The following is a 26,319-nucleotide window of genomic DNA, read 5'->3' as shown; positions in this document are numbered from 1 at the left end:
TTGTCAAATAAAAAAAACTTAGTTTTTTATGGTAAACATACGAAATATGCAATATTTTTCCCCAAAATGTTTTTCAAAGTGGAATATTTGATATGAAATAATTGGCACATCACCACCTATCATAGCAATCCTGTGTAAATATGCCCCCTAGTGGCTGTGAGCAGTACAGCAATGACATCATCTCATTAGAAACTCATGCAAACACTTCAGTAGCAACACGAAAGCTTTCTGGCATGTTTACAGTTTCACAGCTCATGAATATGTCCATAAATACTACATGGTTGCCATGGTGACAGGCAGACGCTAATGGCGTTTGCTGGTAACAATGGCGTGACGTCACTGTGTGTGTGTGTGTGTGTGTGTGTGTGTGTGTGTGTGTGTGTGTGTGTGTGTGTGTGTGTGTGTGTGTGTGTGTGCGCGCGCGTGTGTGTGTGTTCTTGTATTCCTCCCCTTCTTGAGACATCAACAAGGAAAAGTAGCTTCCATATGAGGAGGTGTGTTAGGACAAGTTAGGACATAAATCATGCTCCCAATACAGAAAACCATTGCATCTAATAGAGAATGTCTCATTTGCACCCCTGGTGGTGAAATCTATCAAAATTAAGGTGGTCCCTAAAAGGAGGGATTTTTCAAATTGACTGTGTGTCGCTTTTAAAAGTGCTCCCTCTCTGGTCAACATATGAAATAACAAGTGTGTGTAAGAAATTGAAGTGCTCCCCCTCTGGCCAACATATAAAATAACAAGTGTGTGTAAGAAATTGAAATGCGCCCCTTTTGGCCAAAATGTATAAAATAAATATGTATATAGAGACATACTGTAATAACTTGAAGTAAATAATGAAGATTAGAAACCAATTACAAACAAAAAATTCCCAATTTTTATTTTATTTTTTTTTAACTAAAAGCAGTCTTTTTCTCACAATGTGTCAAATTTTTTCTTATAAAAGTGGGAACAATTTCTCATGTTCTTTCTCTTTCTGTAATATCGCAATATTTTCTCGTAAAATTATGACTTTTTGATGTAAAATTATTACTATTTACTGCAAAATGTGTCATATAAAATTATGACTTTTATCACAATATTGCCAATTTTTTTGTTGTTCTTCTAAAATAGTGACATTTTTGGAATAAAATTGTGACTTTTGTTATAATTTTGCCAAGTAAAAATTCCAATTATTAATATAATATTGCCTAAATTAAAAACATTTTTTTAAAATAAAATTGTGACTTTTATCAAAATATTGCCAATTTTTGTTGTTGTTCTTGTAAAATAGTGACATTTTTGGAGTAAAATTGTGACTTTTGTCATAATTTTGCCAGGTAAAAATTCCAATTATTATCATAATATTGCCAAAATTTTAAAGTTTTCTTATAAAATTGTGACTTTTGTCGAGTAAAATTACGACTCTTTTCATAAAATTGAAATGTTTTCCCGAAATTTTTTTCCAAAGTGGAATATTTGACGTGAAATAATTGGAGCCTTAAATATGTCAGTAAAACTAAATTGATTTTGATTCATTATTATTTTTGAGCATTGATAGTTAAAAAAAACAACACTAAAATGATTGGGGACCCAGAAGGGTCCCACTCATAAAAGTGTTCAAATAAGTCATAAATAGTTTTTTATGGCAAACACACAAAATATGCAATATTTTCCCCCAATTTTTTTTAAAGTGGAATATTTTGGATGTGAAATAATTAGAGCCTTAAATATGTTAGTAAAACAAAATTGATTTTGATTCATTATTGTTTTTTGAGCATTGATAGTTAAAAAACAACAACACTAAAATTATTGGGGACCCAGAAGGGTCCCACTCATAAAAGTGTGAAAAATAAGTCTTTTTTTTTTTTACTTTCAACACTAAAATCTCTAGATCAACTTCAGCAATTATACGTTTTTATTAGTTTGTATGTTTTTTTGTTAGTTTAATGCCCTTTTCGTCAAATAAAACAACTTTAAAATTGTAAAAATGTTAAGCTTTTCTTGTAAAGTTGCGAACATATTGAGTAAAATTCCAACTTGTATCAAAATATTGCACAAATGTTCAGTTTTTGACTTGCGTTGAGTAAAATGACGAAATTCTAAGTTTTTCTTGTGAAATTGTGACCTTTTTCTTGTGATATTCCAACTAATTTTTCACAACAAGCTTTCTTACATTTGCATTGTTTGTATATATTACTAATGTTGTAAATGCTAATCTATATATATATATCTAGAAAGGGTGGTCCTTAAGAGGTAGGCATTTTTCTCAGGTCTCAAGAAGGTAAGAAATACAAGAATGTGTGTGTGTGTGTGTGTGTGTGTGTGTGTGTGTGTGTGTGTGTGTGTGTGTGTGTGTGTGTGTGTGTGTGTGTGTGTACGTACATGAGCAAGAGAGGAGCAGTGTATTCCTCATCTTCCAGCAGGCTCGGCAGCTTCATCCTCTCATGGTCCCGGTCCTCATGGTCCTGGTCCTCATGGTCCTGGTCCTCATGGTCCCAGTCCTCATGGAGCGGGAGAGGCGAATGAGTGTGGAGCAGCTTGAGACGTCTGGATTGTCCCTCAGGCTGGTGCGCTCATGATGTTCTTCTGTGACGACACTCCGTCCTCGGACTAAGTCCACTCTTGGACTCAGGACTACAGGACTACCAGCCTCCCCACATGCTGCCCCTCCGGCTGCGGAGGTCGCTTACAGCCGCAGGGTTGTGCCTGCTCCTCGTCGCTGTCCTCCACAAACACATTCTCCACCAAGGTAAGATCTCCTGCAGGACCTTCTAGAACTCTTGGACAGGAAGTCCAAGTCAGCAAGTGTGAATAAATATATAATAATTATATATATATATATATATATATATATATATATATATATATATATATATATATATATATATATATATATATATATATATATATATATATATATATATATATATATATATATACATATATACTGTATATATATATATATATATATATATATATATATGCAGTATATATATATATATATATATATATATATATATATATATATATATATATATATATATATATATATATATATATATATACATATTGTGTGTTTATTGTGTATATATAGAGTGTATATAGTGTGTATGTATGATGTGTATATAGTGTGTATACAGTGCGTATATTGTGTGTATATAGTGTGTATGTATGACGTGTATATAGTGTGTATACAGTGCGTATATTGTATGTTTATAGTGTGTATATAGTGTGTATATAGTGTGCATATATAATAGTGTGCATATATGAAGTGTATGTAGTGTGTATATAGTGTGTATATAGTGTGCATATAGGTATATAGTGTGCATATATAACGTGTACATAGTGTGTATATATAACGTGTATATGGTGTAAATATAGTGTATATACTGTGTGTATATAGTGGGTATATTGTGTGTATATAGAGTTTATATAGTGTGTATATTGTGTGTAAATGGAGTTCATATAGTGTGTATATAGTGTGCATATATAATAAGTATATAGTTTGCATATATAACGTGTATATAGTGTGTATTTAGTGTGGGTATATAGAGTATATATAGTGTGTGTATATACTGTATATAGTGTGTGAATAGTGTGTATATAGTGTAGATATTGTGGGTATATAGTATGTACATTGCGTGTATAATGTGTGGATATTGTGTGTATATAGAGTGTATATAGCCTGCATACATAATATGCATCGTGTGTATATATAACGTGTATATAGTGTGTATATTGTGTGAATATAGCATGTATATTGTTTTTATATAGTGTGTATACAGAGTGTATATAGCCGGCATACATAATGTGTATTGTGTGTATATATAACGTGCATATAGTGTGTATATTGTGTTTATATAGTGTGTATATAGAGTGTATATAGTGTGCATATATATCTTGTATATAATGTGTATATTGTGTATATATAGTGTGCATATATATTGTGTATATAGTGTGTATATATAGAGAGTATATAGTGTGTATATAGTGTGTATGCAGTGTGTTTGTAGTGTGTATATAGTGTGCATACAGTGTACTGCATATAGTGTGTGGATAGTTTGTATATAGGGTGTAGATAGTTTGTATATAGTGTGTACATAGTGTGTATGTTGTGTGCATGCAGTGTACTGTATATAGAGTGTTCATAGTGTTTGTTGTGTGGCTACAAAGGTAGCTTACCACCATGATTGTGTGAATGAGGAGTTTGTGAATGAATGATGGGTTTTTAGTGTTAAACATGTTGGCCTTCTAGAAAAGTGTTATATAAATAAATCGAATCTAATCTATTAATTTCCTTGCTCAGTCGGGCAGTCATCATTGATTTATCTCATTATTAAAATGGATTTGTAGTCCGCGTATGCTAGCATGTTTTCCTCGGTTACATATGCTAACTGTTAGAATGCTAACTTTTTTTGGCCAATTTTGCTCCCTTACACCTCAGAGACACATAACTTGGTACGTTACATATGCTAACTGTTTGAATGCTAACTTTTTTGGCCAAATTTGCTTCCTTACACCTCAGAGACACATAACTTGGTACATTACATATGCTAACTGTTAGAATGCTAACTTTTTTTAGCCAAATTTGCTGCCTTACATCTCAGAGACACATAACTTGGTACGTTACATATGCTAACTGTTAGAATGCTAACTTTTTTTAGCCAAATTTGCTGCCTTACACCTCAGTGACACATAACTTGGTACGTTAAATATGCTAACTGTTAGAATGCTAACTTTCTTTGGCCAAAATGGCTGCCTTACACCTCAGGAACACATAACTCGGTACGTTAAATATGCTAACTGTTAGAATGCTAACTTTTTTGGCCAAACTTGCTGCCTTACACCTCAGAGACACATAACTTGGTACGTTACATATGCTAACTGTTAGAATGCTAACTTTTTTTTAGCCAAATTTGCTGCCTTACATCTCAGAGACACATAACTTGGTACGTTACATATGCTAACTGTTAGAATGCTAACTTTTTTGGCCAAATTTGCTGCCTTTCACCTCAGAGACACATAACTTGGTATGTTACATATGCTAACTGTTAGAATGCTAACTTTTTTTGGCCAATTTTGCTGCCTTACACCTCAGAGGCACATAACTTGGTACGTTACATATGCTAACTGTTAGAATGCTAACTTTTTTTTAGCCAAATTTGCTGCCTTACATCTCAGAGACACATAACTTGGTACGTTACATATGCTAACTGTTAGAATGCTAACTTTTTTGGCCAAATTTGCTGCCTTTCACCTCAGAGACACATAACTTGGTATGTTACATATGCTAACTGTTTGAATGCTAACTTTTTTGGCCAAATTTGCTGCCTTACACCTCAGAGACACATAACTTGGTACGTTACATATGCTAACTGTTAGAATGCTAACTTTTTTGGCCAAATTTGCTGCCTTACACCTCAGAGACACATAACTTGGTACGTTACATATGCTAACTGTTTGAATGCTAACTTTTTTTGGCCAAATTTGCTGCCTTACATCTCAGAGACACATAACTTGGTACGTTACATGTGCTAACTGTTAGAATGCTAACTTTTTTTGGCCAATTTTGCTGCCTTACACCTCAGAGACACATAACTCGGTACGTTACATATGCTAACTGTTAGAATGCTAACTTTTTTTTAGCCAAATTTGCTGCTGTACACCTCAGAGACACATAACTTGGTACGTTACATATGCTAACTGTTAGAATGCTAACTTTTTTGGCCAATTTGCTGCCTTACACCTCAGAGACACATAACTTGGTACGTTGCATATGCTAACTGTTAGAATGCTAACTTTTTTGGCCAAATTTGCTGCCTTACACCTCAGAGACACATAACTTGGTACGTTACATATGCTAACTGTTAGAATGCTAACTTTTTTTTAGCCAAATTTGCTGCCTTACACCTCAGAGACACATAACTTGGTACGTTGCATATGCTAACTGTTAGAATGCTAACTTTTTTGGCCAAATTTGCTGCCTTACATCTCAGAGACACATAACTTGGTACGTTACATATGCTAACTGTTAGAATGCTAACTTTTTTTTAGCCAAATTTGCTGCCTTACACCTCAGAGACACATAACTTGGTACGTTACATATGCTAACTGTTAGAATGCTAACTTTTTTAGCCAAATTTGTTGCCTTAGACCTCAGAGACACATAACTTTGTACGTTGCATATGCTAACTGTTTGAATGCTAACTTTTTTTAGCCAAATTTGCTGCCTTACACTTCAGAGACACATAACTTGGTACGTTACATATGCTAACTGTTAGAATGCTAACTTTTTTGGCCAAATTTGCTGCCATGCATTTCAGATTCAAATAACTTGGTACGTTACATATGCTAACTGTTAGAATGCTAATTTTTTTGGCTAAATTTGCTGCCGTACACCTCAGAGACACGTAACTTGGTACGTTACATATGCTAACTGTTTGAATGCTAACTTTTTTGGCCAAATTTGCTGCCTTACACCTCAGAGACACATAACTTGGTACGTTACATATGCTAACTGTTTGAATGCTAACTTTTTTTGGCCAAATTTGCTGCCTTACATCTCAGAGACACATAACTTGGTACGTTACATGTGCTAACTGTTAGAATGCTAACTTTTTTTGGCCAATTTTGCTGCCTTACACCTCAGAGACACATAACTCGGTACGTTACATATGCTAACTGTTAGAATGCTAACTTTTTTTTAGCCAAATTTGCTGCTGTACACCTCAGAGACACATAACTTGGTGCATTACATATGCTAACTGTTAGAATGCTAACTTTTTTGGCCAATTTGCTGCCTTACACCTCAGAGACACATAACTTGGTACGTTACATATGCTAACTGTTAGAATGCTAACTTTTTTGGCCAAATTTGCTGCCTTACACCTCAGAGACACATAACTTGGTACGTTACATATGCTAACTGTTAGAATGCTAACTTTTTTTTAGCCAAATTTGCTGCCTTACACCTCAGAGACACATAACTTGGTACGTTACATATGCTAACTATTTGAATGCTAACTTTTTTTGGCCAAATTTGCTGCCTTACATCTCAGAGACACATAACTTGGTACGTTACATGTGCTAACTGTTAGAATGCTAACTTTTTTTGGCCAATTTTGCTGCCTTACACCTCAGAGACACATAACCCGGTACGTTACATATGCTAACTGTTAGAATGCTAACTTTTTTTAGCCAAATTTGCTGCTGTACACCTCAGAGACACATAACTTGGTACATTACATATGCTAACTGTTAGAATGCTAACTTTTTTGGCCAATTTGCTGCCTTACACCTCAGAGACACATAACTTGGTACGTTGCATATGCTAACTGTTAGAATGCTAACTTTTTTGGCCAAATTTGCTGCCTTACACCTCAGAGACACATAACTTGGTACGTTACATATGCTAACTGTTAGAATGCTAACTTTTTTTTAGCCAAATTTGCTGCCTTACACCTCAGAGACACATAACTTGGTACGTTGCATATGCTAACTGTTAGAATGCTAACTTTTTTGGCCAAATTTGCTGCCTTACATCTCAGAGACACATAACTTGGTACGTTACATATGCTAACTGTTAGAATGCTAACTTTTTTTTAGCCAAATTTGCTGCCTTACACCTCAGAGACACATAACTTGGTACGTTACATATGCTAACTGTTAGAATGCTAACTTTTTTAGCCAAATTTGTTGCCTTAGACCTCAGAGACACATAACTTTGTACGTTGCATATGCTAACTGTTAGAATGCTAACTTTTTTTAGCCAAATCTGCTGCCTTACACTTCAGAGACACATAACTTGGTACGTTACATATGCTAACTGTTAGAATGCTAACTTTTTTGGCCAAATTTGCTGCCATACATTTCAGATTCAAATAACTTGGTACGTTACATATGCTAACTGTTAGAATGCTAATTTGTTGGCTAAATTTGCTGCCGTACACCTCAGAGACACGTAACTTGGTACGTTACATATGCTAACTGTTAGAATGCTAACTTTTGTAGCCAAATTTGTTGCCTTAGACCTCAGAGACACATAACTTGGTATGTTGCATATGCTAACTGTTAGAATGCTAACGTTTTTTAGCCAAATTTGCTGCCTTACACTTCAGAGACACATAACTTGGTACGTTACATATGCTAACTGTTAGAATGCTAACTTTTTTTCGCCAAATTTGCTGCCATACATTTCAGATTCAAATAACTTGGTACGTCACACATGCTAACTGTTAACATGCTAACTTAAATTAGCTGCCTTACACCTCACATTCATATAACTTGGTATGTTGCATATGCTAACTTCCTCAACATATATATATATATATATATATATATATATATATATATATATATATATATATATATATATATATATATATATATATATATATCAATCATCGGTGGTCACTCAAAGCGAGTATGACGGTCCTCCTGGTAGGGGTGTATCCCTTTATGGAGGATGCCTGTGCGTGACTTTGTTTTACGTGGGGAGACTGGTGCACAGTCACCACACGATCCTTGACAGATCCGGGTCAGGGTCCAGTGGCATGGAGTCCAAGTCGACTGGGGACCCTTTTCTGCTGCAGCCTTCTTCCGCCATCCAGCCGTTTTATATATATATATATATATATATATATATATATATATATATATATATATATATATATATATATATATATATTCAAGATGCACGCAATCCTTTCTGACCTGCTACTAGTACGAGTGTGTACTGTAGTACTACTTGAAGTACTGTAGTACTACTTGAAGTGCTGTAGCACTAGTCCAGTGACAGCCGTAGAAGATCCAGTCCAGGAGGACCACATCAGACTGATAGTGACACGAGAGCATGATGAGTTCATTGAGCACAGGAGATGCAATTGGCTCGCTAATTAGCGTCCGCCTCGCCTCCAGGCTACGATGCAGCAAACACAAAGGTGCTAATGCGATTATGCTAATTTTGCTAATACGCCTCATTAGTCATTCATTAGTGGCACCATCCTTCACCTGCTTTCTGCACAATTTTCACCAAGGTTCCTTTATTTTCCCCCAAATGATTCTTATTTTCCAGAAGTATCACTTAGTTTCTCTTATTTCTTTTAGTCTACAGAGTTTTCCTTATTTTCACACATTTTTTCCTTATTTTCACAAATGTTTTCTTTATTTTTACCCAAATATTTTCCACATATTTCGCAATTTTACCTTATTTTCCCCAAAGTTCCCTTTTTTTGCCCAATTTTCCCTTAATTAACAGAATTTTTTTCCTAATTTTTCCACAATTTCACCTTATTTTTCAGGTTTTTCCAAAAGTTTCTCTTGTTTTCCTCAATTTTCCTTTATTTTCTCAAAAGATTTTTTAGTTTGCCCAATTTTCCCGTATTTTACCAAAAGTTTTCCTTATTTTTCCAAAAACGTTACTTATTTTCCGAAAAGTTGACCTCATTTTACAGAAAGTTTATTTTTATTTTACTAAAGGTTTTTCCTTATTTTACATTAAATTATACACATCTTAAAGGAGTATCATGAACAATTATTGCTAATAATGAAAATTGAGAAGATAAACATATTGAAACCTTTGGTAAAAGTTTTTCTTATTTTCTCCAAAATGGTCCGTATTTTACCAAATTTTTACTTATTTTTCGAAAAGTTTTCCTTATTTAACAAAAGTTTTGGTAATGATCCTGAAAGTTTACCTCCAGGCTACATTGCAGTAGACACAAAGGTGCTAATGTGCTTATGCTAATACACCTCATTAATATTTCAACTGCTTTCTGCACAATTTTCTCAAAGGTTTCTTTATTTTCCCCAAAATTATTCTCATTTTCCCAAGAGTTTACTTTATTTTACTGAAAGTTTTCCTTATTTTTCCAAAAGTTTTCCTTATTTTCCTAAAAGTTTTACCCTTTTTACCAAAGGTTTTCTTTATTTTTCCTCAAAATTTCCCTATTTTACTAAAGGCTTTTCTTGATTTACCAAATGTTTTTCTTATTTTCCGCAATATTTTCCGTATTTTACCAACATTTTACTTATTTTTCCAAAAGTTTTCCATACTTTCCCAAAAGTTTTTTCTTATTTTCTGCAACATTTTCCGTATTTTACCAAAATTTTACTTGTTTTTCCAAAAGTTTTTTCTTATTTTCTCAAACTTTTTCTTATTTTTCCCAAAGCTCTCCCTTTTTCCCCAAAAGTTTCCCTTATATCACTGAACGTTTTTCTTATTTTACCAAAAGTTTTCTTTATTTTTCCTCTAAATTTCCCTGTTTTACTAAAGGTTTTCCTTATTTTACGAAAAGTTTTTCTTATTTCCCCCCAAATTTTCCGTATTTTACCCAAATTTTACTTATTTTTCCAAACGTTACCTTACTTTCCCAAACGTTTTTTCTTATTTTCTCAAACTTTTTCTTATTTTCCCCAAAGTTGTCCTCATTTTCCCAAAAGTTTCCCTTATATTACTGAAAGTTTTTCTTATTTTACCAAAAGTTTTCTTAATTTTTCCTCAAAATTTCCCTATTTTACGAAAGGTTTTCCTTATCTTACCAAAAAAAATTCTTATTTTCCCAAAAATGTTCCGTATTTTACCAAAAGTTTACTTATTTTTCCCAGCCCGTAAACACAGCACTTTAAAAACATGTTTTATCCCATGGTAACAGATACTACAAGGTCACTACAGAAGTGATGGCACAGAATGATGAGTGTGTAAAACACACAGCACTTGAAAAACATGTGTCTTAACATGTTAACAGATACTACAATGTCATCACAGACATGATGACACAAAATGATGAGTTTGTGCGACACTGTGTTGGTAGTTTGACGTAAATTGTGCGTCTTTTTCAGGTCACCTGTCGAGCGGAAGTTGCGAGGTGGTTATGATGGACCGGGACAGCAGTCAGCCCAGAAGGACCATCGCCCGGCAGACGACCCGCTGTGCCTGCAGGAAAGGACAGATCGCAGGAACTGTGCGAGCCAGGCCGGCCTGCGTGGACGGTAAGACGACGTTGGAGTCAGTGCCATCTGATGGCGCTAGCTTCATGCACACATCAACATGGAGCGAAGTTGGCAGTATTCCACAACCACTTATTGGGCGCAAACTGTGCTCCATGTGCTGTTCTGCGACAAGGAGAACTTGTTTTAGTGGTTTTAGTCCACTTGAATCGAGGATGGCAGTCAAGCCTCATGTTTAGCGGTGTGGCAAGGTTGGTAGAGCGGCTGTGCCAGCAACCTGAAGGTTCCAGGTTCGATCCCAGCTTCAGCCATCCTCGTCACTTTTTTTACCTCATTTTTCATTTCCCCCCAAAAGGTTTTCCTTATTTTCCTCAATTTTACCTTATTTTCCTAGAGGTTTTTGTTATATTCCCTAAAGTTTTCATTATTTTCCCAAACATTTTCCCTATTTTACTGAAAGTTTTCCTTATTTTACCAAAAGTTTTTCCTATTTTACTGAAAGTTTAGTATGTAGTATTTATGGTATAGTTTCATATAGTTTGTATGGTATAGTACGTATGTAAAGTATGGCATGCTATAGTATGGCATGCTATAGTATGGTATGGTATGGTATGGTATGGTATGGTATGGTATGGTATGGTATGGTATGGTATTGTATGGTATGGTATTGTATAGTATGTGTGTTATAGTTTGATATAGTTTGTATGGTATAGTATGCATGATATAGTATGTATGGTATAGTTTAGTATAGTATGTATGGTACGGTATGGTATTTATGATATAGTTTAGTATAATATGTATAGTATTGTATGCTATAGTATCATATGGTATGGCATGGTGTAGTATAGTATGTATGGTATCGTATGGTATGGTATAATATGGTATGTTATGGTATGACATCGTATGGTATGGTATGGTATGGTACGGTATAGTATAACTTGGTATGATATGGTATAATTTAGTATGGTATGTATGGTTTGATACGGTGTGGTATAACATGGTATGGCATGGTACAGTATAGTATGTATGGCATGGTATAGTATAGTATGTGTGGTATGGTATGGCATGGTATGTATGGTATGGCATGGTATGGTATGGTATAGTATAGTATAGTATAGTATAGTATAGTATAGTAAAGTATAGTATGTATGGCATGGTATAGTTTAGTATCTATGGTATGGTACAGTATAATATGGTATGGTATGGCATGTTACAATATAGAATAGCATGTATGGTATAGAACGGTATGGTATAATCTGGTATGGTATGGCATGGTATAGTTTAGTATAGTATATATGGTATGGTACGGTATATATAATATGGTATTACGTGGTATAGTATAGTATGTATGGCATGGTATGGTGTAGCATGTATTGTATGGTTTAATATGGTCTTGTATGGTATGGTATCGTATAGTCTGGCATAGTATAGTATAGTATGGTATGGTATGGTATAACTTGGTATGGTATAGCACGGTATAGTTTAGTATGTATGGTACGGTACGGTATAATATGGTATGGTATGGTATAGTATGCTATGGTATGGTATAGTATGGTATGGTATGGTATGGTATGGTATGGTATGGCGTGGTATAGTACAGTATAGTATGTATGGTATGATATGTTATGGTATGGTATGGCATGATATAGTTTAGTAAATATGGTATGGTATGGCATGGTATAGTATAGTATGGTATGGTATAGTATGGCGTGGTATAGTACAGTATAGTATGTATGGTATGATATGTTATGGTATGGTATGGCATGATATAGTTGAGTAAATATGGTATGGTATGGCATGGTATAGTATAGTATAGTATGGTATGGTATGGTACGGTATGGTATGGTATGGTATGGTATGGTATAGTACAGTATAGTATGTATGGTATGATATGTTATGGTATGGTATGGCATGGTATAGTATAGTATAGTATAGTATGTATGGTATAGTATGGCATGGTATAGTATAGTATAGTATAGTATGTATAGTATGGTATAGTTTAGTATACATGGTATAGTACGGTATGGTATAATTTGTCATAGTATGGCATGGTATAGTATAGTATGTATGGTATGGTACGGTATGGTATAATATGGTATGGTATGGCAGGGTATAGTATAGTATGTACGGTATGGTATAATATGGTATGGTATGGCATGGTATAGTATAGTATGTACGATATAGTATAATATGGTATGGTATGGCATGGTATAGTATAGTATGTACGGTATGGTATAATATGGTATGGTATAATATGGTATGATATGGCATGGTATAGTATAGTATGTAGGGTATGGTGTAATATGGTTTGGTATGGCATGGCATGGTATGGCATGGTTCAGATGTTTCAGACATCAAAGAAGTGAGAATAAAGCACATCATACTGTATGTTTGCACAACTCAACACATGTGAAGAGAAGTAGGAAGAAGCCGAGTTGATTTCATCCTAATTTTATTCCCCTGTCTAATACTGATAACTTCCACATTGATTCTATTGAGAAAATGACATCATGTGTGATTTTACAAACAAAAGAGTCATAATTCTACAACAAAAACAAAGCAGGTGTGTAGAAAGGATCAATAAGTGACAACATTGTTATGATTGGCTGACAATCTTGTTGTGTTTCAACTGCATTGCTAGTTTTTCTTTAAATGTTTAAATGCTTAGTGAGTAACACTTGTATGGTGTCTCCTCTCCTCAGTGGACATCGTCTCCAGTCGCCAGTGGTGTCTCATGGGTCCATGTTTGGACCACGAGGACTGCCACCTCCTCCTCAACCAGTCGGGCTGGACCTGCACGCAGCCAGGAGGCCGAGTCAAGACCACCACGGTGAGACTCCTTGGTCAGCTGGCTCAGCTTGTGGTTGACTTACGATGTATTTATTCTTTCTCAATCTGACACTTTGAAGTGAACATCTGCAGTTCATGCATTCTAATGGGAGGAGTCCCGCAGGGCAGACGTCTACATCCCCTGCTGTTTTTTTTACATTATTCTTACTGTATCATTCCACTGCTACACTGATGACACTTTGATTGATTGATTGGTTGATTGATTGATTGAAACTTTTATTAGTAGATTGCACGGTTCAGTACATATTCCCTACAATTGACCACTAAATGGTAACACCCGAATACGTTTTTCAACTTCTTTAAGTCGGGGTCCACGTAATCAATTCGTGGTCACACTCTCAAACTGTTCAACCCTAAACATGTTTCTGCAAAACTAACATTATTATTCAAAAATCCAATTATTTCATTGTCTGAAAAAACTGTTCGGATTCTGTTAAGTTTTTTGTTTTTTTATATAATCGATACCAAAGGCAGACTTCTGGAAGTCTGCACAACACAGGAAGTTAACAGTACAGCACAATAAGTGACGGATTCCTCATCTAAGCTAAGAACACAAGTCTGGTGCTGAAAGATATAAACATCCCAGTGAGAGCAGACATCGTACAGAAAGTGATTGTTTTATTATGTTGGTATTTTTGCTGGATTTTCTTGGCACTCAGCTTCTAAAACTTGTAGTTCATCCTCCTGTTTAGATTATTTAAAGTTTGAAAAAAATATATAATCGATACCAAAGGCAGACTTCTGGAAGTCTGCACAACACAGGAAGTTAACAGTACAGCACAATAAGTGACGGATTCCTCATCTAAGCTAAGAACACAAGTCTGGTGCTGAAAGATATAAACATCCCAGTGAGAGCAGACATTGTACAGAAAGCGATTGTTTTATTATGTTGGTATTTTTGCTGGATTTTCTTGGCACACAGCTTCTAAAACTTGTAGTTCATCCTCCTGTTTGGATTATTTTAAGTTTAAAAAAATATATAATCGATACCAAAGGCGGACTTCTGGAAGTCTGCACAACACAAATAAGTTAACGGTACAGCAAAATAAGTGAGGATTGTGACAAATTCCTCATCACAGCTAAGAACACAAGTCTGGTGCTGAAAGATATAAACATCCCAGTGAGAGCAGACATTGTACAGAGAGTGATTGTTCTATTATGTTGGTATTTTTGCTGGATTTTCTTGGCACACAACTTCTAAAACTTGTAGTTCATCCTCCTGTTTAGATTATTTTAAGTTTTTTTTTTAATATGATCGATACCAAAGGCAGACTTCTGGAAGTCTGCACAACACAGGAAGTTAACAGTACAGCAAAATAAGTGACAAATTCCTCATTTAAGCTAAGAACACAAGTCTTGTGCTGAAAGATATAAACATCCCAGTGAGAGCAGACATTGGACAGAAAGTGGTTGTTTTATTATGTTGATATTTTTGACGGATTTTCTTGGCACACAACTTCTAAAACTTGTAGTTCATCCTCCTGTTTAGATTATTTTAAGTTTTTTTTAAATATAATTGATACCAAAGGCAGACTTCTGGAAGTCTGCACAACACAGGAAGTTAACAGTACAGCAAAATAAGTGACGGATTCCTCATCTAAGCTAAGAACACAAGTCTGGTGCTGAAAGATATAAACATCCCAGTGAGAGCAGACATTGTACAGAAAGTGATTGTTTTATTATGTTGGTATTTTTCCTGGATTTTCTTGGCACACAGCTTCTAAAACCTGTAGTTCATCCTCCTGTTTAGATTATTTTAAGTTTTTTTTTTTTTTTTTTTTTAAATATAATCGATACCAAAGGCGGACTTCTGGAAGTCTGCACAACACAGGAAGTTAACAGTACAGCAAAATAAGTGAGGATTGTGACAAATTCCTCATCAAAGCTAAGAACACAAGTCTGGTGCTGAAAGATATAAACATCCCAGTGAAAGCAGACATTGTACAGGAAGTGATTGTTTTATTGTGTTGGTGGTTTTGCTGGATTTTTGCTGGATTTTCTTGGCACATGGCTTCTAATACTTGTAGTTCATCCTCCTGTTTAGATTATTAAGTTTGAAAAGAAAATATAATCTATACCAAAGGTCGAGTTCTGGAAGTCTGCACAACACAAAAAAGTTAACAGTACAGCAAAATAAGTGAGGATTGTGACAAATTCCTCATCACAGCTAAGAACACAAGTCTTGTGCTGAAAGATATAAACATCCCAGTGAGAGCAGACCTTGTACAGAAAGTGATTGTTTTATTGTGTTGGTATTTTTGCTGGATTTTCTTGGCACTCAGCTTCTAAAACTTGTAGTTCATCCTCCTGTTTAGATTATTTAAAGTTAAAAACAACAACATATAATCGATACCAAAGGCAGACTTCTGGAAGTCTGCACAACACAGGAAGTTAACAGTACAGCAAAATAAGTGACGGATTCCTCATCTAAGCTAAGAACACAAGTCTGGTGCTGAAAGATATAAACATCCCAGTGAGAGCAGACCTTGTACAGAAAGTGATTGTTTTATTGTGTTGGTAGTTTTGCTGGATTTTTGCTGGATTTTCTTGGCACAGAGCTTCTAAAACTTGTAGTTCATCCTCCTGTTTGGATTCTTTTAAGTTTTTTTAAATATAATCGATACCAAAGGCAGACTTCTGGAAGTCTGCACAACACAAATAAATTTACGGTACAGCAAAATAAGTGAGGATTGTGACGAATTCCACATCACAGCTAAGAACACAAGTCTGGTGCTGAAAGATATAAACATCCCAGTGAGAGCAGACATTGGACAGAAAGTGGTTGTTTTATTATGTTGATATTTTTGACGGATTTTCTTGGCACACAACTTCTAAAACTTGTAGTTCATCCTCCTGTTTGGATTTTTTTTTTTTTTTTTTAAATATAATCGATACCAAAGGCAGACTTCTGGAAGTCTGCACAACACAGGAAGTTAACAGTACAGCAAAATAAGTGACACATTCCTCATCTAAGGTAAGAACACAAGTCTTGTGCTGAAAGATATACACATCCCAGTGAGAGCAGACATTGTACAGAAAGTGATTGTTTTATTATGTTGGTAGTTTTGCTGGATTTTCTTGGCACCCAGCTTCTAAAACTTGCAGTTCCTCCTCATGTTTGGATTATTTTAAGTTTTTGAAATATAATCGATGCCAAAGGCAGACTTCTGGAAGTCTGTACAACACAAATAAGTTAACGGTACAGCAAAATAAGTGAGGATTGTGACGAATTCCTCATCAAAGCTAAGAACACAAGTCTTGTGCTGAAAGATATAAACATCCCAGTGAGAGCAGACATTGTACAGAAAGTGATTGTTTTATTATGTTGGTATTTTAGCTGGATTTTCTTGGCACTCAGCTTCTAAAACTTGTAGTTCATCCTCCTGTTTAGATTATTTAAAGTTTAAAAAAAAAACCATATAATCGATACCAAAGGCAGACTTCTGGAAGTCTGCACAACACAGGAAGTTAACAGTACAGCACAATAAGTGACGGATTCCTCATCTAAGCTAAGAACACAAGTCTGGTGCTGAAAGATATAAACATCCCAGTGAGAGCAGACCTTGTACAGAAAGTGATTGTTTTATTGTGTTGGTAGGTTTGCCGGATTTTTGCTGGATTTTCTTGGCACACAGCTTCTAAAACTTGTAGTTCATCCTCATGTTTGGATTATTTTAAGTTTTTTAAATATAATCGATGCCAAAGGCAGACTTCTGGAAGTCTGCACAACACAAATAAGTTAACGGTACAGCAAAATAAGTGAGGATTGTGATGAATTCCTCATCAAAGCTAAGAACACAAGTCTGGTGCTGAAAGATATAAACATCCCAGTGAGAGCAGACATTGTACAGAAAGTGATTGTTTTATTATGTTGGTATTTTTGCTGGATTTTCTTGGCACTCAGCTTCTAAAACTTGTAGTTCATCCTCCTGTTTAGATTATTTAAAGTTTGAAAAAAATATATAATCGATACCAAAGGCAGACTTCTGGAAGTCTGCACAACACAGGAAATTAACAGTACAGCACAATAAGTGACGGATTCCTCATCTAAGCTAAGAACACAAGTCTGGTGCTGAAAGATATAAACATCCCAGTGAGAGCAGACATTGTACAGAAAGTGATTGTTTTATTATGTTGGTATTTTTGCTGGATTTCCTTGGCACACAGCTTCTACAACTTGTAGTTAATCCTCCTGGTTAGATTATTTTAAGTTTTTTTTTAATATAATCGATACCAAAGGCAGACTTCTGGAAGTCTGCACAACACAGGAAGTTAACAGTACAGCAAAATAAGTGAGGATTGTGACAAATTCCTAATCAAAGCTAAGAACACAAGTCTTGTGCTGAAAGATATAAACATCCCAGTGAGAGCAGACATTGTACAGAAAGTGGTTGTTTTATTATGTTGGTATTTTTGCTGGATTTTCTTGGCACTCAGCTTCTAATACTTGTAGTTCATCCTCCTGTTTAGATTATTTAAAGTTTAAAAAAAAAAATATAATCAATACCAAAGGCAGACTTCTGGAAGTCTGCGCAACACAGGAAGTTAACAGTACAGCAAAATAAGTGACACATTCCTCATCTAAGGTAAGAACACAAGTCTTGTGCTGAAAGATATAAACATCCCAGTGAGAGCAGACATTGTACAGAAAGTGATTTTTTTATTATGTTGGTAGTTTTTATTTCTTGTTCAGCACTTAGCAATAACACCCCCCTTTATTCCGAAAGGGACAAGCGGTAGAAAATGGACACTTAGCAATACTACTACTTGCTGGATTTTCTTAGCACACAGTTCCTAAAACTTGTATCTTATCCTCTTTATATACAGGATTAAAAACATAACTTCATGGATGATCATTTGTCCAAAATAAGTCTTTGTTGTCTACCATGATTAGTAGTGTTGTTGTTGAAGGAAAAGTGAACGTTGTGTTGCTTAAAATGATCAAAATATGTAAATATTGCATGTTATTATGAATGTTGCTACACTATATATATATATACTTACAGTGTGTATAAAAAAACCTTAGAGCGCTTTGTAGGCGGAACAGATCGAATCCCCATTAGCTGCATTGTTAGCCACCTCTTGCTGGTGTTTATTTACGTTTTAGAATTAGGGGGTTGTCCCGATACCAATATTTTGGTGCCGGAACCAAAATATGTTTTGATACTTTTCTAAATAAAGGGCACCACAAAAAATGGCATTATTGGCTTTATTTTAACAAAAAATCTTAGTGTACATTAAACATATGTTTCTTATTGCAAGTTTGTCCTTAAATAAAATAGTGAACATAGTAGACAACTTGTCTTTTAGTAGTAAGTAAACAAACAAAGGCTCCTAATTAGTCTGCTGACGTATGCAGTAACATATTGAGTCATTTATCATTCTATTATTTTGTCAACATTATAAAGGACAAGCTGTTAAACAAGGCAGATGGTCCAGGGCGAGAGAGAGGCGTCAGAGTCCGAGTCCATGCGAGAGGTCGAGGATCGAGGGTGGCAGTCCAAAGTCCAAAAGAGAAGTCGAGGCGCACACCGGGGACGAAGGCAGATTGCTGGGGAGGACGACAAGGAAGAACAATGAAACACGGAGGGAGAAACGTAGAGAGAGAGAGAGAGAGAGCATAAAGCTGGGTATCGGCTTACGGTACAGAAGACTATATTCCGGCACGGGATGGCAGGTTGAGCAGGCTTATGAAGGCAGCTCGTTCATCACGGGCAGGTGCGCAGATTGCAGATTGTCTGCAGGCGCGAGGAGGCACGCCCGTAGCGGAGAGAGAGAGCGCCTGTGGGCGTGGCCCGCGGTGCGCTCGTCAGGACACAAAGATGAGGGCGCATTGGAATGACCAACATCAGTGTGTGACCTCACCAATGCGCTTTTGGAAGAATGCTGGAAAATTCCTATAAACGCACCCCGCAACCTTGTGGACAGCCTTCCCAGAAGAGTTGAAGCTGTAATAGCTGCAAAAGGTGGACCCACATCATATTGAACCCTATGGGTTAGGAATGGGATGGCACTTCAAGTTCATATGTGAGTCAAGGCAGTTGGCCAAATACTTTTGGCAATATAGTGTATGAAAGAATATACAAGAATAACGTGAAAATACTTTTTCGGCTTCGCAGGACGTTGAAAGAGTGGGAAAAAGTGTTGTTGTTGCTGACAGTCGGCATCAACAGTCCAAACATGCGTCCCGCTTGGTCGCTCCCGGACGAGCCGCGAATAATCAAACCTTCCAAAAGCGCCGCCGTCTTGTCGGAGCGGGTCGTGAAGATGGACAGCAGGGCGGGAGATGTTCCTCTTCATGTTGCCTCCCGAGGACAAAATGTCTGAGTTTGCACATTTCCTGTCCTGTCGTGTCTCGCATGCTGAATGTCCACCAGCGGAAGTTTCAGGAAGATCGGAGCAAGTCAGAGGAAGTTACGACTGTTGTACTTTTCTGCCACAAGGGGGCGATTTCGGTGTGGATATCAACGTGTGGTCATGATAACTTCCCGACATTAATGTCTATATTGAGTTGTTGAGTTGAGTTTGAGTTTATTAGGAACATGCATGCATGCAACATGATGCATCACAATTTGAGTTGTTTAGTTGAGTTTGAGTTTATTTGGAACATGCATGCATGCAACATGATGCATCACAATTTGACTTGTTGAGTTGAGTTTGAGTTTATTAGGAACATGCGTGCATGCAACATGATGCATCACATTCTGAGTTGTTGAGTTGTGTTTGAGTTTATTAGGAACATGCATGCAAGCAACATGATGCATCACAATTTGAGTTGTTGAGTTTAGTTTATTAGGAACATGCATGCATGCAACATGATGCATCACAATTTGACTTGTTGAGTTGAGTTTGAGTTTATTAGGAACATGCGTGCATGCAACATGATGCATCACATTGTGAGTTGTTGAGTTGTGTTTGAGTTTATTAGGAACATGCATGCAAGCAACATGATGCATCACAATTTGAGTTGTTGAGTTGAGTATATTAGGAACATGCATGCATGCAACATGATGCATCACAATTTGAGTTGTTGAGTTGAGTTTATTAGGAACGTGCGTGCATGCAACATGATGCATCACAATTTGAGTTGTTGAGTTGAGTTTATTAGGAACGTGCGTGCATGCAACATGATGCATCACAATTTGAGTTGTTGAGTTGAGTTTACTAGGAACATGCATGCATGCAACATGATGCATCACAATTTGAGTTGTTGAGTTGAGTATATTAGGAACATGCATGCATGCAACATGATGCATCACAATTTGAGTTGTTGAGTTGAGTTTATTAGGAACGTGCGTGCATGCAACATGATGCATCACAATTTGAGTTGTTGAGTTGAGTTTACTAGGAACATGCATGCATGCAACATGATGCATCACAATTTGAGTTGTTGAGTTGAGTATATTAGGAACATGCATGCATGCAACATGATGCATCACAATTTGAGTTGTTGAGTTGAGTTTATTAGGAACGTGCGTGCATGCAACATGATGCATCACAATTTGAGTTGTTGAGTTGAGTTTATTAGGAACGTGCGTGCATGCAACATGATGCATCACAATTTGAGTTGTTGAGTTGAGTATATTAGGAACATGCATGCATGCAACATGATGCATCACAATTTGAGTTGTTGAGTTGAGTTTACTAGGAACATGCATGCATGCAACATGATGCATCACAATTTGAGTTGTTGAGTTGAGTATATTAGGAACATGCATGCATGCAACATGATGCATCACAATTTGAGTTGTTGAGTTGAGTTTACTAGGAACATGCATGCATGCAACATGATGCATCACAATTTGAGTTGTTGAGTTGAGTATATTAGGAACATGCATGCATGCAACATGATGCATCACAATTTGAGTTGTTGAGTTGAGTTTACTAGGAACATGCATGCATGCAACATGATGCATCACAATTTGAGTTGTTGAGTTGAGTATATTAGGAACATGCATGCATGCAACATGATGCATCACAATTTGAGTTGTTGAGTTGAGTTTACTAGGAACATGCATGCATGCAACATGATGCATCACAATTTGAGTTGTTGAGTTGAGTATATTAGGAACATGCATGCATGCAACATGATGCATCACAATTTGAGTTGTTGAGTTGAGTTTACTAGGAACATGCATGCATGCAACATGATGCATCACAATTTGAGTTGTTGAGTTGAGTATATTAGGAACATGCATGCATGCAACATGATGCATCACAATTTGAGTTGTTGAGTTGAGTTTACTAGGAACATGCATGCATGCAACATGATGCATCACAATTTCAGTTGTTGAGTTCAGTTTATTAGGAACATGCATGCATGCAACATGATGCATCACAATTTAAGTTGTTGAGTTGAGTTTGAGTTTATTAGGAACATGCGTGCATGCAACATGATGCATCACAATTTGAGTTGTTGAGTTGAGTATATTAGGAACATGCATGCATGCAACATGATGCATCACAATTTGAGTTGTTGAGTTGAGTTTACTAGGAACATGCATGCATGCAACATGATGCATCACAATTTGAGTTGTTGAGTTGAGTATATTAGGAACATGCATGCATGCAACATGATGCATCACAATTTGAGTTGTTGAGTTGAGTTTACTAGGAACATGCATGCATGCAACATGATGCATCACAATTTGAGTTGTTGAGTTGAGTATATTAGGAACATGCATGCATGCAACATGATGCATCACAATTTGAGTTGTTGAGTTGAGTTTACTAGGAACATGCATGCATGCAACATGATGCATCACAATTTGAGTTGTTGAGTTGAGTATATTAGGAACATGCATGCATGCAACATGATGCATCACAATTTGAGTTGTTGAGTTGAGTTTACTAGGAACATGCATGCATGCAACATGATGCATCACAATTTGAGTTGTTGAGTTGAGTATATTAGGAACATGCATGCATGCAACATGATGCATCACAATTTGAGTTGTTGAGTTGAGTTTACTAGGAACATGCATGCATGCAACATGATGCATCACAATTTCAGTTGTTGAGTTCAGTTTATTAGGAACATGCATGCATGCAACATGATGCATCACAATTTAAGTTGTTGAGTTGAGTTTGAGTTTATTAGGAACATGCGTGCATGCAACATGATGCATCACAATTTGAGTTGTTGAGTTGAGTTTGAGTTTATTAGGAACGTGCATGCATGCAACATGATGCATCACAATTTGAGTTGTTGAGTTTTATGTTGTATATTTTTTATATGAGGTTACCAGTTCATTTTATCATCAAGCCTTATACCTCGGAATTTGGTTTAATTTACTCTTTCAATGTCTACTCCGTCTATTTGTATTTGTGTTGGACTTTCCCTTCTACGGTTACCGAATAGCATTATTTTAGTTTTACTGAGATTCAAAGATAGTCTGCTTTTGTCAAACCATCTTTTTAATGTGTTCATTTCTTCTGTTATTATTTGTGTTAGCTTCTGTGTGTTCTCTCCTGAACAAAACGCTGTTGTATAATCCGCGAATAATACTGTCTTTTAATCTTATGTTGCTTTACAAATGTCGTTTATATGGAGATTGAACAATTTTGGTCCTAGCATTGATCCCTGGGGTACACCACAAGATATATTTAGCATTGTAGATGTGTGTTCTCTTATCTTCACATGTTTTATATTATATTTGGTTAAATAACTTTGTGGAAGTGGCTTCCTAGCAGCTCCACTGTAGACACGGCACAAGAGCCGAGCGTGCAGGTTTAACAAAGTTTGAATGATTTTAACGAGATTTTTCCAAATGTTTTTCGGCATGTCGTGACGTTACCGTCACTCCCAATCCTCTCTCTCGCTCTGCCGCTTACTGTTAAAGACAACAGATGATTAGATTAACACGTACCACCTGTGAAATCTAATCACCTGCCAGCTGTGTCTCGCCATCCGCACATGCCCCGCCCCTGCCCGCTGGTGCTCGTCCTCAGTACCATGGACAGTGACGGTAACAGTGACTTTTTCTTCTCCAGGCAGTGCTGACTCACTTTTCCTCCACAAACTTCTAATCCAGTTCAACCCTCTGATGCCATACCCTTCTAATGTTTTTATTAAAATATTGTGATTAATTGTGTCAAATGCTTTAGTTAGATCCATAAACACTCCTGCCGCACATTTGTCATTTCAATTAAAGCCATCAAAGTTGAAACATTAGCTCTGTATCCGTATTGCTTCTCAGCGAGTATTCTATTTTTCTTTGTGAAACTCTCTAATCTGCTATTGAGCAGTTTTTCAATGATTTTAGAAAATTGTGGAAGTAAAGAAACAGGTCTATAATTTGTCAATTGGTGTTTGTCTCCAGTCTTATAAATTGGTGCAACTTTAGCTATTTTCATTTTGTTTGGGTATTTGCCTGTTTGAGATGATAGGTTGCTAATATACATTAATGATCCTGAGATCTCTTCAACAACTTTTTTTTTATCGTTTCCATATCAATTCCATTACAATCGATTGAAGTCTTAGATTTGCATATTTTCACGATTTGAACTATTTCCTCCTGTGTCACATTATTGAGGAACATTGATGTCAGAATAATTGTATCTAAGTTATCACAAAACTTTGTGTTACATTGAGTTCCGCTCGCCCTGCGAGAGGACAAAAGCCGTCTTTGATCCTACCAAGCAAAAGGCTTGTAAAACTCCACTGTGTACGATGGGAAGCGACATGAAGGCGTCGGTTTCTTTCTCCTATTGTAATCCACAGGAAGATTTTGTCTTGACCCGAGATCTACTAAGCGAAGAGGAAACAGGACTTGACTCCCCTACAGGCACCTTTTCTTTGAACTGTTTTTAATCAAAGGCGATGACTGTTTACGACCCCCCCTCCCTTAGAAACAGCTGTTGCCATGTAATCAGGGAAAGTCCAAATAAAAGAGGAGGCGTATTATCTTTCGTCAGAACGTGGTGGAACACTGTACAAGGGTACAGGTGTACGCGTTTCTCCTCATTGAGCCGAATATAATTCTGTCTCTGTTTAATTCCTTGCTTCTTTGTCTGTTTAATAGATGTCATCAGTGTTTGAACCTGACAATTGAGTTGGGATTTCTACCTATGGTATCAATATAATCCTCAGTTGAAAGTGGGTCTGGAATCATTTCCTCCAATTTTGGTCCAATATTTACAAAGTCATTATTGAAGCTTTCAACTACTTCCTTCATGTTGTCATTATTTTTGTTTCCTTCTAAGAAGTATTGGGGGTAATCCCTCTTAGTGCCATTTTTGATAATGCTATTGAGGATGCCCCATGTTGCTCTCATATTGTTTTTGTTTCTGTCTAATAATTGACTGTAATATTATTTTCTACATGTTCGTAGTATGCTAGTTAGCTTGTTTTTATATGTTTTGTACTTATTTTCTGCCTCTGTAGTTCTTTGTGTTGTACATTTCCTATATAATGTATTCTTCTTATTACAATCTGTTTTTAATCCTTTTGTCATCCATGGTTGATTGCTCTTTCTATGCTTTCTACTGAGTTGTTTCCTTGGACAATGTTTGTCATAAAGTATTATGAACGTGTTTAAGAAATGTGCATATGCTTCATCAACATCAAAGATAAAGAAAAAGTTTCAGATCTTTATGTCCGCCTTGGAATGTGAGACGAGAGAGGGGTGTTTGGGGCGGAATGGTCGACTATCTGATTGTGAACAGGCATGTTTTGGTTAAACATGGAAAAGGCAGTAATACAGCATCAATCACACACAAAAAAAACAAACAAATCCCATCTCTTTGGGACCAGAGGAATCAGCAGGGAGATATAGGATTGTCTTTCAGTAAAAAAATAAAATAAAAATTAAAAAAAGCAGCAATACAACATAAATCACATGAGGACTGTTACTAGACCACATTTTTTGTTAGACAAGAGAATACTAAAATATACATTTTGCCACAACCAAAGAACTCCGCATGTTTCTAATCTTTGACTTCTTGTTCCTCCTTCGGTTACTCGTGTCTCGCAGGTCTCCTGACAGGAAGTAACATGACCGCCGTCCGTCTCAGTCAACACTCGGACAAGAAGATTCCTGTCGAGGTTCACCTTCCCGGGGAAAAGTTGAGTCCACGGCAAAGAGCCAGCGACAACAAGTGCGTGAGGTACTAGCGAGGACAACGTTCAAGAATATGCGGACCGTAACGACATTTTCCGTGAGGATCAACGTTGTACGCACAAACAGTTTCCGAAGTACTAAATCCGAGCACATGTTGGAATGCTGCTGGCCACACCCACATTTACATATGCTAATCATATTTAAACTCGCCATGTGCCTGAGATGCTGCCCAATCACCAGGAGTAGGAGGGGCTTCTTTTTGGCGTTTCCCGGCAAACGAAGGGCGGGGCTGAGTTCTAAATGTTAAAAGTTTTGTGGCGAGTCATCAGATCGAAGTTTGGCGCCACGCCACGCCCACCACCCAAGGCGTAGGCAAAAGTCCTTCGCAATTTACTATCGGCAATCTGTCTCGTATCTGTGGATCTATTTAAGGAGTTCCTTAAAGTACCACCCCTGTTTTTGGCCAAGACAGAATCC

The 26,319-nt window shown here is 36.5% G+C and overlaps 1 protein-coding gene across 1 annotated transcript; it reads left to right on the top strand.

Annotated features, from left to right (window-relative positions):
• The first annotated feature begins 2,397 nt into the window (after positions 1–2,397).
• Positions 2,398–25,895, top strand: LOC133571820 (chemokine-like protein TAFA-5). The gene is made up of 4 exons (XM_061924317.1): positions 2,398–2,732; positions 10,823–10,972; positions 13,633–13,760; positions 25,756–25,895. The coding sequence occupies exons 1-4, from the start codon at positions 2,642–2,644 to the stop codon at positions 25,762–25,764; spliced, it is 378 nt and encodes a 125-aa protein (XP_061780301.1). The 5' UTR covers positions 2,398–2,641; the 3' UTR covers positions 25,765–25,895.
• The last annotated feature ends 424 nt before the right edge of the window (positions 25,896–26,319 follow it).

Source organism: Nerophis lumbriciformis, linkage group LG29 (assembly GCF_033978685.3).
Source record: "Nerophis lumbriciformis linkage group LG29, RoL_Nlum_v2.1, whole genome shotgun sequence".
Classification (NCBI taxonomy): domain Eukaryota; kingdom Metazoa; phylum Chordata; class Actinopteri; order Syngnathiformes; family Syngnathidae; genus Nerophis; species Nerophis lumbriciformis.
This window is presented reverse-complemented; position numbering and strand designations above follow the sequence as displayed.

What these genes read in the sequence shown, in the direction of transcription:
- LOC133571820 (XM_061924317.1), top strand. Translation starts at nt 2,642, where the DNA reads ATGCTGCCCCTCCGGCTGCGGAGGTCGCTTACAGCCGCAGGGTTGTGC. An exon ending in CAAACACATTCTCCACCAAG is followed by an intron (nt 2,733 to 10,822) that starts GTAAGATCTCCT and finishes CGTCTTTTTCAG; the next exon opens with GTCACCTGTCGAGCGGAAGT. An exon ending in CAGGCCGGCCTGCGTGGACG is followed by an intron (nt 10,973 to 13,632) that starts GTAAGACGACGT and finishes TCCTCTCCTCAG; the next exon opens with TGGACATCGTCTCCAGTCGC.